This window comes from Corythoichthys intestinalis, chromosome 5 (genome assembly GCF_030265065.1).
Source record: "Corythoichthys intestinalis isolate RoL2023-P3 chromosome 5, ASM3026506v1, whole genome shotgun sequence".
NCBI classification, from domain to species: Eukaryota; Metazoa; Chordata; class Actinopteri; order Syngnathiformes; family Syngnathidae; genus Corythoichthys; species Corythoichthys intestinalis.
This window is the reverse complement of record NC_080399.1, coordinates 44,537,688-44,552,558: the sequence shown is the minus strand read 5'-3', so window position 1 is coordinate 44,552,558 and position 14,871 is coordinate 44,537,688. Positions and strand designations below refer to the sequence as shown.

The window sequence follows — 14,871 nt, the reverse complement described above, 5'->3', positions numbered from 1 at the left end:
TGCGGCACGTCGGAGATGGTCCGCAGTCAATCAGGAGCACTGATGCGGCCGGTATACGTTGAACAATAGGATATAATGGGAACGGATTGGCTCCGGTGCAATTTTTTACTGGAGTCGGACCAGAACCGCAACGATCATGCATCTGGTGTATTTGGGCCCTAAGGGTGACCCAGCTTTCTCACACTGGGCCATACATTATGCTGCAAAATTTGTTGGTAGTCTTCAGACTTCATAATGCCATGCACACGGTCAAGCAGTCCAGTGCCAGAGGTAGCAATGCAACCCCAAAACATCAGGGAACCTCCGCCATGTTTGACTGTGGGGACCGTGTTCTTTTCTTTGAAGGCCTCCTTTTCCCCCCTGTAAACTCTATGTTGATGCCTTTTCCCAAAAAACTGTACTTTTGTCTTCCACAACATTTTTGGCTTTCTCCGGTAAGTTTTGGCAAACTCCAGCCTGGCGATTTTATGTCTCTGGGTCAGAAGTGGGGTCTTTCTGGGTATCCTACCATAGAGTCCCTTTTCATTCAGACACCAACGAATAGTATAGGTTGACACTGTTGTACCCTCGGACTGCAGGAGAGCTTGAAGTTGTTTGGATGTTAGTCGAGGTTCTTTATCCACCATCCGTTGAAATCTCTCGTCAATTTTTTTTCCCCGTCCACATCTAGGGAAGTTAGCCACAGTGCCATGGGCTTTACACTTATTGATGACACTGTGCACGGTAGACACAGGAACATTCCGGTCTTGGGAGATGGACTTGTAGCCTTGAGATTGCCCATGCTTCCTCACTCCCTCCTCAATTTTGCTTCTCAAGTCTTCAGACAGTTCCTTGGTCGTCTTTCTTTTCTCCATGCTCAATGTAGCACACACAAAGACACAGGGCAGAGGTTGAGTCAACTTTAATTCATTTTAACTGGCTTCAAGTGTGACTTAGTTATTGCCACCACTTATTATGTGCCACAGGTAAGTAATTGGTGCTGTTAATTACACAAATTACAGAAGCATCACATGATTTTTCAAAGGGTGCCAATACTTTTGTCCGGCCCATTTTTTGAGTTTTATGTAAAATGATAATGATTTCTTTTTTTGTTTCCATTCTCTTTTGTGTTTTTCCATTGCAAGCAAAATAAATGAAGATAATCCTACCAAAGCATTTGTAATTGCAATAATTTTCTGGGAGAAATTGAGCATTATCTGACAGAATTGCAGTGGTGCCAATACTTTTGACCAGCACTGTAGAAAAACAAATGGCGAGTCAAATTTTACGTCGGATGTCGAAAGGATCGTGTGTCGAAGTGAACGTAATTTCGAGGTACCACTGTACAATTTAGTGACAAAGCAGAGAGACAGTTAAAGAGGTAATACAGTGGGAGTACATAAGAATAAAGCAGAGGAAACGTAAGGAAGAAATATAGATGTAGAGAAGTAAGATGAAATGTAAAATAAAATGAAAATATTGTGGAAGTAATTTGAAACTGAATTGGAAGTAAAATTTTGCAAAGTGGAAATAAAGAGGTAACAAAGCCAAACTAAAGCATGCGGAAGTACAGAAGTAAAGAAAGATGAAGTAAGCCAGAAGGTAAAGAGAAATTAAGTAAAAAAAAAAAAGGCATCCAGGTAAAGATGCCATCTTTGCCCCAGTTAATGAACCCACATGCTAAATAACGCACCACGAGAATGCGAACTGTACATACACACATGATATTAATATGCTGTCGGAAAACACACCACCTGTCCAGGGGAAGTTGTACAACTTTGAGGTCTTTCTTCAAATTTCTTCATTTGTCTGCATTGATCAAAGACATTTGCAATGGATATTCTTGTCTTTTTTTGTTATGACTGATTTGAGACTCGTATTGAGATTTTTTTGATGTTGTGGTTGGCAACATTTTTTAATTTACACTTCTTCTAAAGTTGTACAACCCTTACTTTAAATTGCATACTAATCATCAAGTTTGGGGAACGTGGATGCAGACACCGAACTGATTATGTAATTAGCGATTGGTGGTGGGTGGGTCATCAACAGTAAACACAAAATTAAAACAATAACTTTAATGGACTGACAATCGACCCTGGGAAATCTTGGCTTTACAATTTTAAGAACTGTGTTAAATGTATTTGTAGATACACGTTCCTTTAATGTCTATCGAAATATTAGTGCCATTTCTTAAAAATTGCTCCTTTAAAGATAAGTACGAAGGAAGTAAGTGACAAAGAAAGTCAGTAGAGTTTTTGTGCTGAGTGGAGGGTCAGCTTGAGGGATTTTCTTTATTTTCTCCCATTCAGCCTGTCACACGCCCACTGTTCAAAATGATGACAATGATGATGATGTACTTCATTATCTTCATCGCACTTGGACAAAACGGCCGTTTTGTGTAATCGTGATGGACGGCGAGAGGATGAGCGGAGACGGGTCGAGAGGCCTGCCCGCTCCCTACCGCCGCCTCCTACCCGGACGTGACTGGATGCTGGTGAGGCCCATTAGATAGACCTCCACAATCACGCGCATGCACACACACTCACACAAATAGCAGCAACAATCCATTCCCCGTGCCGCTTTGTGCTACTAATGCACACCGAGGTCTTAGGCGTCATGTCTGACATATCGAGCGGCGAGGCTTGTTTGACAACTCCTCGCTGAAATATTTTTTACACCGAGCTGGCGGAAGACAAACAAACAGCATGGGACTTGCGTGTATGTCTTTCTATACCAAATTTGTGAGCGTGTGTGTGGTGAATATAAGCAACCGATGGAACACACACTTGCGAAGCACTGTTAACTCAAAGAATGTATATCGCATAATTTTCTTATCTCAGTATGTAGCATGTACTATACAATGAGCAATGCAAGTACATTTACGTATATTTGAAAGACTTTCCAGGTGTGTTTTAAAAAAGAACAAAAACTTTCTGGCATTTTTGTGTCAAAATCCACAAAGGAGAAAGTATGACAGCACACTTAAACCTCACTTTTACCACAAAATTAGAGTTTTGTGGAACCATTCCGCCAAATTCAGAGTACGGTTTTCGTTACCATGATGACCAGAGTCAGAGAAGAAGAAAAAAACAAAAGCGACTCACTTCAAAGACTTTCTCGATGTAGAGTTCATCGTTGATACGCTCACGGAGAATGTCCTGGTTTTGACGGACGAACGTGATGTATGTGTCAGCCAGGTCCAATCCTGATGATTTCTGTAAAGACCACACAAGGGTAACATGAGTTAATACATCCGTTTTGAATATTCAGTTGATCGTGTTAAAACAGAACAGAAAAGAATTCTTGGATTTCTTAAATTAATGTAAAACATCTGAAATAAAGTTATTTTCATGAAGAGTGGTTTCTACATACTACAAGCCAAATTGGCTGGCTCACTCTAAGTTTCAGGCATTGGTGCTTAAGAAAACCTCTTATGATCCAATTTCATGGCCATGCATAAACCTGATGATGTTGTCTGAATATTTTAAATATTTTTCTTTAAACCAATGTTTTTTTTTTTTTTTTTTTTTTTTTTTTTTTTAAATCAAAGTTTCCAGGAGCCATGACTCAGGCAACTCAATCGAACAGGGCATTTCAAACCAATGTGACAGTCTTCCTGTAGAAGGGCATTTGAGGTTTAGCGGCGAGGGGCTTCACTATCAGCATCAGAGGGTACGGACTTTACGCTAAAACTTTTTTGAGTTTCTATTTGTGAAGTGAGGCTATGTAACAAATTAGAAAGCGGGGGGTGGGGTGGGGGGGGCTCAAGCAATGAACAAGTATGACCCAGTTTAGAAAGCAGGGGGACAAGGTTTAACCATAGGGTGTTATCACTAATCTGTTTTGGCTAGGTCCTATTTAATTTCTGTTTTTTTTTTCATCTTACGTACAGTCCCTGACAAAAGTCTTGTCGCTTATTCATTTTGTAGAAACAGTTGCTAATAACCTGACTTTTAATTATTCAATTGGTTTCAGAAATGGCTCATACGAAAGCTAAGACCCTACCAAATGATGTTGAATGTACAAAACTATATTTGTTTCACTGAAAAAAGATTTATCATTCAATGAAGACATAAAGGTCAAATTTTGGCAAGACAAAAGTTTTGTTGCCTACAGAAAGTAGTGTGAAAATTGAACAAAAAATGTACTTCAAATACAAAAATATGTTACATAAGCGAAAAAAGTAGCGGTGCGGTGAGATCCAAATTTAATATTTTGTATGATTTCCATGGGCTTGAAGGACTGCATCCATGCGGTTCAGCAAGGATTCATACAATTTATTGATGAAGTCATCAGGAAGATCAAAGAAAGCCGTCTTGCATGCCTCCCAGAGTTCATCAACATTCTTGGGTTTCGTCTTCCATGCTTCCTCTTTCATCCTACCCCAGACATGCTCAATGATGTTCATGTCTGGTGACTGGGCCGGCCAGTCCTTGAGGATCTTGATTTTCTTTGCCTTGAGGAACTTTGAGGTAATGATTGAAGTATGCGATGGAGCACCATCCTGCTGCAGAATTTGTCCCTTTTTATGGTTAGGAATGTAAGAGGCAGCTAAATTTAAATTTGGATCTCACAGCACCACTACTATGTTATGTAACGTTTTTGTATGTGAAGTACAGTTTTTGTTCAATTTTCACACTACTTTCTGTAGGCGACAAAACTTTTGCCTTGCCAAAATTTGACCTTTATGTCTTCATTAAATAATCTTTTCTGTGAAACAAATATATTTTTTGTACATTCAACACCATTTGGGAGGGTCTTAACTTTCATATGAGGCATTTCTGAAACCAATTGAAGAATTAAAAGTCAGGTTATTAGCAATTGTTTCTACAAAATGAATAAGCGACAAGACTTTTGTCAGGGACTGTATGTTTATTTACATTATTTTGTTACGATGGGGTTAGTAATAAGAAAGACTGATAGTGGAGAAATGGAACGGGGGAGTAGGTTTTAATAAGCAAATGCTTCATCCTTTTTGGGCTAGGTCCTATTTAAATTGTTTTTATTTCTCATCTTATGTACAGTGGGGAGAACAAGTATTTGATACACAGTCAATGGGAAAACCCATTGGCAGTGTATCAAATACTTGTTCTCCCCACTGTATATGGTTATTTACTTTTTTAAATAGGGGGACTAGTATTGTGACGGCCTGCTCATGCCGAAATGGAACAGGTGGAGTGGGTTTTAATAAGGAAATGCTTCACCCTTTTTGGGCATATTGAATAAATTCTGTTATTACGATTATTGTCTTGACTATTGTTCTTGTTATTTTAAGTGTCTCATAGTTAATTTTTCCCCCCTAAATTTTGAATCGCTTTTTGTCTGTTTTATCTTCTTTATTTCTGGCATATGCCCGAAATAAAGCATTCATTCATTCAATTTCAGGTATGGGTCTTCAATAAATTTTTCCGTATGAATTATGACTGACAAATCCAGCTTATTTCGAGTCAATCGATCAAACTGGTGTTGGGGCACATTCTTTTCTTTTTTTTTTCCTTTTACCGCATGTCATTAGTCCGTGTCCCTGATCAAATGAGTGCCATTTAAAGATTATTAAGATGTACCAAAGACCTGATGCTTTTATGTGTGTGTGTGTGTGTGTGTGTGTGTGTGCTGCATGCTGACTAACAGTGGCACACTCACTAGTGATATCTTTATTCACACTCGTTGTCAGGGGAGATTACAAGTCTAATGCTTTTTGTAATTGCTTTGACATCTTTCACAGTCTGCGTTGCCCTCAGGGGGGTTGACAAGGTGAGGCTGGGTTTGGGGATGTGGGGGGTGGCATCATCGGCATATCACCAAAGAGCTTCATGTCAGTTCCTAAACGAGGGAGCCAACACAAGTCAAACACGCAAAGCGTTTAGCTTCACACGGACAAGCCAAAAGGCAAGTTGAAGCATTTCAGGTGGATTTCTTTTGTCAAGCACAACAGCACCAAAGTTGTGTTGCTTCTTTGGGTTGGTGTAGCAAGCGCGCACACACAGGCACACATAAACAAACAGAGGGTCTAACAGGGAGTGACATGCTGCGAGCAGTCATTCAGGCGTTTGTAATTCAGACGGACCAGCAGGCGGGAAAAAGAGGTTAAAGTGGGGTCACATGACCGCAGGGGCATCTGCTGTACTGGTGTCCATGCGGTGGACGAGTGAGGGGGGTTTGATGACTCGTCTGTCAGAACAGTCATCGAGAGAACAGAAGAGTTGGGGGATCACAGACACCCGTCAAATTGACGTCTGGTAGTAGTCTTTGAGGTCAATAAATACAAAGAATGCTAACAACTTTTTAGATCTGTCATCAAATGACTTCACTCATCTCAGCAGAATATGTCAACTGTTATCAATGCAAACTAAGAAGACAACCTGCCACGAGATGAACACTTGTTTCTTGGTAGTTAATATGATTAACAGAATTCTCGGGCGAATGTGCAGGTCAAAGACACATTTTGTGTAGAAACACAAGGAGGAGGACCACATCTTTTTGTTTTCAAATGTCAAAAAAATGCCATCCCTTATCCCTGAAGACGCCAATTTTTACGAAAAACAGCTATCGAAGGAAAGGCAAAAACACTGGGTCAAAAGCTTATCCAGCAAAGAACACAACTCAGAGAACAGCAGTTGTTTAAGTTATCAAGGGTACAGAGACAAATCTGGTGGACAAAAACTACAATCTAACTCCTCAATCACCTACGGGCAACTCACCTGGAAGGTATCCTAAAGCAAGGGCGTAGGTTCACCTAGGGACGGTAGCAACATAACACTACCAACTTTTCAGGATGCTCAAATTGTCCCAACCAACTTTTAACCAACCATTACATAAATACATATAATAATTACAATCCAATAATTACATAAATACATTATATAATAAGTTCAGTTATATAGGTAATTTAGATTGTCTTCCCATATGTTGTCAGGGTAGAATTGACCCTACCATTATTAAGTGAATTATTTTCATTATTTTCAGACTTACATTTACCCTTTTTCGCTTACTGAATGTGCCGGTCAATTTTTTCCCCTTAAACACGTTTGATTAGTTGATGACTTATTTTCTACATGATCTAATTAAAAATATTTTTATTTGCAACCAATGCTGACATTTTTTTCCCAGATAATCATACATTAATCATAGTCGAGGTAAAAAGTTTTTATTTTTTTGTTGAGTTTAACTTTGCTTGTAGATGCAAAGTTTAAGGGGGTGAGATAGGGGTGGGGGTCAGGCCCCCCCTGGTGGCTAAAAAGTGTAATTGCATGTAATTGACTTTCCTATATACGAGTTTAAAATTAGTTTTTCGGTAAAATATTGTCTATAAAAGTTGTAAAGCAATAAAACAAACAACAAAAATGAATGAATTAAAAAAAAAAAAGATTTTTATAACGGGTCAAAATTATTTTTCAAACAGATCATGTGACTGGCACCTTACATGGTCATTTGCTTTGCTTAGCCAAAACCACCGATGACCGAAGAAGCAAGATGGATATACATACTTTTTTCAAACCTAAGCTTTTAAAAGCGTCAACAAGTACTGAGCAAAAACCAAGGATTGAAAATGTAAGCCATGAAACGCCAGAGAGCACCGCCAAAATGGTGAGCGGAGTTTCAATTTGCCCCACTAAAGACGCTAATTGTACAACAAAGCCACCACCGGTGTCTTGCCAATGTAGCTATTTTCAAATTCATCCAAATCAATCAAAAATTGTATCACCTGGCCACGGGAGCGCACACACAAACATTAATTATGAGTTATGTCGACTTAAACAGTTAATTGAAGCCAGAAAAGAACCACAGTTATATATTTTGAACATCGACGTTTATTAAACTGGAGAAACTCCACACAGGACGTGAATTACAGTAAAAACAGTTATAGGTCATCCTACGAGTAAACAGTAAAACATTGACTTTTTTTACGTTCAGTACGTATGTTATGTTATAAGACAGAATTTTTTTATTTTTGATGGATAGGCCATGTTTTAAAACCTCGTACATGACTACATCACCAAAACATGGAAATCAAGCAAATCAGTGCAGCGCAGTGGCTCCGCCCAGGGGATACAATTTTTGACGGGGGTAACTACATTGGCACAACACTGGCGGAGGTACCATATTCAATGGATGACGAGCTTGGCGAAAAGTATAGTCGTCCTAAGCAGCCTGATTTAGGATTTCCCTCAAGAAGGATAGAAAACAAAAAACGCTCATTGTCAACTACTGTATAAAAATTATTGTAAGTTAATTTATTGCTGACACTGCGTTTCGGGGTCATCAAAATGTTGTGTCCCCCCCGCCCAAAAGTCAAACTCCGTCTATGAAAAGCAATAGTGTTTTACCTGACGGAAGGCTCCATTTTTATTTAGATTTGTTACCACCTGAATAAGAAGATTTTTCAGTTATATTTACTGCATTTATTTAGACAATGTTGAGTGGTCTTATGACAAATGTTAATTTTTGACACAGGGTTGTCATAACTGTTCATCATCGGCACCCTTCGTCCCACTTTTTCACTTGAGGTTAGATCTCATACCTGACCCAGAGAAGTCATGTCACCCTTTTTAGGCCTAAGCAATGGCCCCAGATATTGAAGGGCTCATTTTCATTGGAAACGGGACACATTTTTTGTTTTGTTTAAGATTAGGGTTTTCATTTATCATTAAATGTGTCCTCTAGTGTGCAACCCAATCATAGTTCCAATTACAACACTTATGTCAGATTTATGCTGAGGTATATTTGTAAATTAGATGTTTTTTCTAATTTGTTTCTATTCCAGTCCATTGAAAACCGGGAACCTCTATATTGTGCTGAAATTCTAGCAATGACGAGTTGAATTGATTAATTTACTTAGATCTACTTTGAAACAGATGCTAAAGAAGACACTGTATCAGCTACAGTGCTGATCTAAAAATGACCGGAATGAAACACGTCCAATGGCAACATCCGTGAGAAACTTAATTAGAATGTCAACATCAGCTTGAGAAACACAACACTCAGGTATGTGGACACTTTAACACGCTTTTTAAATAAGCACACAAGTAGACACCAATGCACGATAAACGGCAATCAAGTGTGTCATGTGAGACGATAAATCCTCATCTTGGTCCAGCAAGGTTGTGTGTCAATCCACAACCCCCACACTCAGTCTGTTGTCTCATGCTGACAAGGTGACAGAGATGTGTGACAAGTATGTAATGTGGGCACAGTTCCAGCCTTCGTAAACATGTTCACGCAGACATAAGTACAGTATCTGTATGCACACACATTAACAGTTGTGAGGTGGAAAAACTACTACTTCTGTAATCAACTTATACATACTTTGCCTGCTCTTTTTAAATCAGTTTCCCATATTGCCAGTCATTTTAGAACATCTAAAGCATTGGTTCGTCACCTTGCTAAAGGTACCAAACTCTGCAACTTTCCCATGCCAAACATGTTGAACCCTTATTTATTATTTTTTAAAAACTTTTTCCCATTTTAAGACTGGTGGATGTTCATTTTGGCATCAAAATCATTGAACATAATTGTTAAAAAATGGCATGAGGAACATTCTAATGAAGTTGAGCATCTCGTATTGCTGGCACAATCCCCAGACCTCCGCATTATTGAGAATTTATGGTCAGTTTTAAATATTCACATTAAGACATGGATTTCTACCGCCATCATCTCTAAAAGAATTAGATGGTATTCTAACTTAAGAATGGCTTAAAATTCACTTGTTGTATGAATCAATACTTCAGAGAATTGAGGCTGTAATTGCCACAAAAGGCGGACCAGCACCATATTAAATCAGTTTTTGTAAGGTGTTCCCATTATTTTGTCCAACCCCTGTAAAATTTTTACACCAAATCAACCAATCGAGCTATACATTTGGTTTGCATGCTTTGTGTAAAATGAGTAAATGTGCACAAAAATAACATATTAAATGGTTTGAAGGCCATGGATCGTGGCAGACTGAATTGATATCGTATCGTCTTGAAGTTGGTGATTTACACCTCAAAGCACAACACAGGTCGGTCTCACCAAAACTAACGGAGAAAGTGGAAAAAACAGATGGCAATCTGGGGAACTCAGCTTTGTATAAGGCTGGCAGCCCCTCTGAATACGATGATGTCATTATCACCAGTTGTTACGCCTATTGGTTGATAAGAGTCCAAATTTATACTGCGTAGACCAAATGTATACAGTCTACCGCGTCATAGTCTTCAAAATGATATTGACAGGACACATTCCCCAGATACTGCGCCACGCCTTCAAGTAGGGGACCGTCCCACACTCCACTTCAGTCAATCGAAGTCAGTCGCAGTTATTCTCAAACACATGCAGCGATCCAACACTGGATTTAGGTTGAAAAAGTACGAAAGCTGTACCACATACAAACAGAAAGGCTTGTCTCAGGAGTGATTTGTTCGAGGATTCAAGGCAATTATTATATTTTTCGGACCATGCATGCATTTTGAAACGTGAAAAAAATCAATGGGAGAAATTAACGGCTACGGCACTGGTGTCATAATTTGCAATATTTACGTAAAATAAATGCTAATTACCAGTTTTTTTTGCTTTTAACCAAGAATCGAGACTGTTTTACATCCATATCTATAAAGAATTCAGGGATTTAAGCATTTATACACAAGAATTTTAAACGTAAAAAGCTCTCTGTGGTGATAAGGCGGCGCCACAGTGGCTTAAAGACTAGCAGCACATTCAACATATTTACGTAAAATAAATGCTAACTGCCAATTTTTTTTGCTTTTAACCAAGAATCGAGACTGTTTTAATTCCCTATCTATAAGGAATTCAAGGATTTAAGCATTTATTCACAAGAATTTTTAACATAAAAAGCTCTTTGTTCGTGTTTCCATTCGGTCAGCTTTGACGGAGATAGGCCCCCTATTAATCGGCCCTGCGCCCTATGTCCCGTCAATATATCATGAAGTCTATGGTCCGGTGTAAAACTTCACACTCCTGTCGGGGCATTCCACTATTTGCTTTTACATAGTCTCTGTTTTAGCTCTTATTACTTCAGTGGAAACTTAGCCACCCATTTTGAGCTGTTTTGCAGACAAATAGAAGCACGACAAAAGGTGGAAAAACTGTCTTTTCAAGGCAATGGGAAAGGGTCTTTTAAATACGGTTGCTGTGCTGCACCTGCAACCATTCACGGTGTCCCGTGGCTTTTTCCCGGCAGCTGAGCCGCCTCGGGTTGCCGGCGCACAAAAGAGTGGGGCAGGGTCGAGGACGAGGTGCAGGTTACATTATAATTTAACAGGAAGTCTGCACGGGAACTCGAGAACAAAATGGAGGACGAGGGTGGTGTTTGTGGTGGCGGGACGGGGGATTAAGGATGGTTATGGCAGCACCTTCACATTCTGTCAGATGGTTAATCATACACTTCTCATCTGGGTGTCGACAGAGATGAACAAATGGATTACAACAGATGTCATGCAAAGAGGCTCATCACGTACTTTAATCTACACTCTTTCAATTGTAAATTGGAAGAGAATCAGGTATCATGGTCAACTCCTGCAAACTTTTCCATTTAAAATGGAACTATTTTTATTATGTAATGTTCAAGAGAGGACTTCATTTTTTTGTGAAATTTGTTTTTCTTTTAGTTTTATTGTAAATTGTCGTTGTTTTTGTTTGTTTTTTAAACAAAATAGTTTCATTCAGTTGTAGTCACCCCCCCACACACACACATAAATTTAACACTACAGTGGGTGGGCCAAATGGGATCCCTGGGCTATACTTCGCCGAGATATGCTCTAAATGATCATACACACACACGGAGGGAAAGATGATAAATTGAAAAGGAAAAAAAAATGCGACTTACGGGAACTTCCACATATTTGGCAGCTGCCTTCACCTTCACGGGAGAAAGAACAGGAAGATGAGGAGGAGGAGGAGGGAGAATATCCAGTGAAAGGAGTATAAAAGATTTCATTTTATAAATTAAAGCAGGCGTGTGTTAACCGTGAACGAGAGGATGGATGACAAGAAAGTTCCTTCGTCGTATCTTGACAGCTTTGAAAGAACTGAATCCAACACTGCACACAACTACACAACACACAGAAAATTAATGCATAATATCAGCTATTTTCCATGTTAAACACATTGACACTGAAGAAACAGTTAATTAAAGCACGGACAGTAAAAAACATGCATGGATTTGTAGTAGATTGGGCATTTGTTATAAAAGACAGAAATTGCAATTATATATTACAATAGGTAACATACAATAGGTAATATTATTTTTAGAACTGATAATTTTACAATTAGATTTATATTTTCATTTTTAAAAACGTATGAAATGGTTTAGAACATGAACTTATCACATTACTAAAGAAAGAATGTGCCATGCACATCAAAAGAAATATACGTGTGTAGAATATTACAATTATCCATTTTTTAGATGTGTAAAACTGAACAATATGTAAAATAATACATTAAAAAACAATTACTGTTTGAATGGTTGATATTAATTTTACATACATTTCTAAAAATGTAAATTTACATTTTATTTTACTTAAAACACTTGGAAATGTCATGAAGCACAAAACAGCAACCTTATTAAATAATATACATTGCTGGCCAAAAGTATTGGCACCCCTGCAATTCTGTCAGATAATGATCAATTTCTCCCAGAAAATGATTGCAATTATAAAGGTTTTTGTAGTAATATCTTCATTGATTTTGCTTGCAATTAAAAAACACAAAAGAGAATGTAAAAAAAAAAAAAATTTTAAAATCTAAATCATTTTATACAAAACTCCAAAAATGGGCCGGACAAAAGTATTGGCACCCTTCGTAAAATCATGTGATGCTACTGTAATTTGTGAAATTAACAGCACCTGTTACTTACCTGTGGCACTTAACCCTGTAGTGGCCAGACATAGAAAAACATAAAAGAAAAAAAGTTCAACCACTTATATGGTATTGTAGGAGGCCTTTGAAGATGATAATGAAGTGTTAGCAAAAAAAAAAAATGTTTTTGTAAAGTTTTATGAGAATGTTTTAATCTTACAACGCTGGCTAAATGGGGTAGCAGGATTTTCTGACTCTAACCCTAGCTGTACTCATGGTCAAATCAGAAAGGTACAAATGTTTATATCCCAGTAAAAAAAAAAAAAAAACACTATGGTTTAATTTGCACTGGTTGATTGCTTGTTACATAGCCCCAGAACAGTACATAATATGAATAATAATTTCAACAGTAGTCATATTTTTACAAATAGCATATTTATTTAGAAACAGCATGTTGTTTGATTTTCTCATTAATTCATGTCTGATGAAACTGTTACAGTGACCTTGTGTGCGCCAATTGTTGCCACCATGTACACCTCAGCAATGTATCCTTTTAAGAGACTTATAAGAAAAGCATTTTGAGTCGTTACTCACACCAGCTGTGATAACATGTCACACACATAGCCACAACAAAATTGTTCCACAGCAAACAGATGCAAAAATGTCAGGGACATGACAAAGTCATAACCTTGTACGCCCAAAAATTAATCGAACTGCCTGACTGGACGCTTAGTTACCAAACCCAGATTGTTGACTGTGTTATTTTACAGTTTTGATGTATGTTCCATGCCTGAATGTGCGTCTTTAGTTGTATGGGGGACGGGAAACTGATAAGCATATGCGTTATCTTGTCTGCCTTTGTCGTCTTCTTCGGTTCCTTCGGGCAAATCATAATCACATTTTGTAATTGCAATGATTGTCAATGATACTGATGATGATGACAATAAAATTCCATTAAAAACAAAACATCACATCAGCAACAGGTGCATGCCGTGTGTCTGTCTCCCAGTACATTCGCACTCCAGCCATTTGTATCAGGCCCATCTTCAGATACGTACATGCCCATCATTCGTTATATTTCTTCTTTGTTGGTGTTTATGGATCTTCCATGTGTTTGAAGGCTATACTCATTTGTGTTTATTGTGAGTGACTCAATCATGTTTTCAGACACAAATTGTCAGAAGCATTCCAATGGTGTGTGGAGGGAATGAACATATTTTGTGAGAGGTGGGCCAGAATTATCCAAATCAGGGCTGATGAAAACTTTTTTCTGCCTGCGATATCTGTCACGGAGCATGGCATGTTTGGCTGGTCGGGGTTCAGTGTCCTCATTGGCTGGGCAGTCGGTGGGTGGATGGTTTTCTTTGTCCACTTCTTCATGGGTTTCTTTACCTGACTCTTCATGACTTTCATCAAAGTCTATGTCCACATCACTCTCTCATTTTGGACAGCATCGATGATCTCCTTCACAGTGTAGAAGGTTTTCTCCTTGCTGAAGACATTCTGAAATGACAAAAACTAAATGGAAATAAAATTAGTACATGGGCGAGGGGCAAAGTAACCTATTTACAAACAATACTGTCTGGCCAACTTATTTTGCTGATTATCAGGTGAGAATGTTCAAGAATGTGAAACCATCATCCCAAAAGGAACGCATGTTGCATTTCTACAAAGATGATGTCTGCAATGGTAATGCATAGGGATGGGAATCGAAATCCGATTCCAATTCGGAACCGGTTCCGACTGTTTCGAGGCCTCGACATCACAATGAAAAAGCCCTAACGATCCCTTTAACGATTCCTAAAGACGCGTATTGCGTCGTGACGTGTGTTGTTGTCCAGACGCATCAAACTAGCATGGCGCCAAGAACCACTCGCTCCAAAGTTTGACTACACTTTACCAGGAAAGAATGAAAATGAAAGGTTACGACGGGTAAGCACGAGCATTGCAGCCATAAACATAACAATGACAGCACGTAGGTTCAAACGCTCGAAAGTGTGTCTTCACTTCACGAGGAAAAATTACAACAAAGCGACTTGCAGTCATTGCAAGGTGGAGATAACTGCATCGGGAGGGAATACGATTGCGCTGTCCTCACAG

General features: G+C 38.7%; 1 protein-coding gene across 1 annotated transcript in view; it reads right to left on the bottom strand.

The window, feature by feature from the left end:
• cadps2 (Ca++-dependent secretion activator 2) overlaps positions 1-14,871 on the bottom strand; it is a 289,750-nt gene that overhangs the window by 25,274 nt on the left and 249,605 nt on the right. Inside the window, exons 25-27 of the mRNA XM_057837859.1 lie at positions 11,941-12,024; positions 11,801-11,833; positions 3,084-3,194 (exon numbers count right to left, since the gene is read on the bottom strand). Of these exons, the coding sequence (XP_057693842.1) occupies positions 3,084-3,194; positions 11,801-11,833; positions 11,941-12,024 (228 nt within the window). The remainder of the gene's footprint in view (positions 1-3,083; positions 3,195-11,800; positions 11,834-11,940; positions 12,025-14,871) is intronic.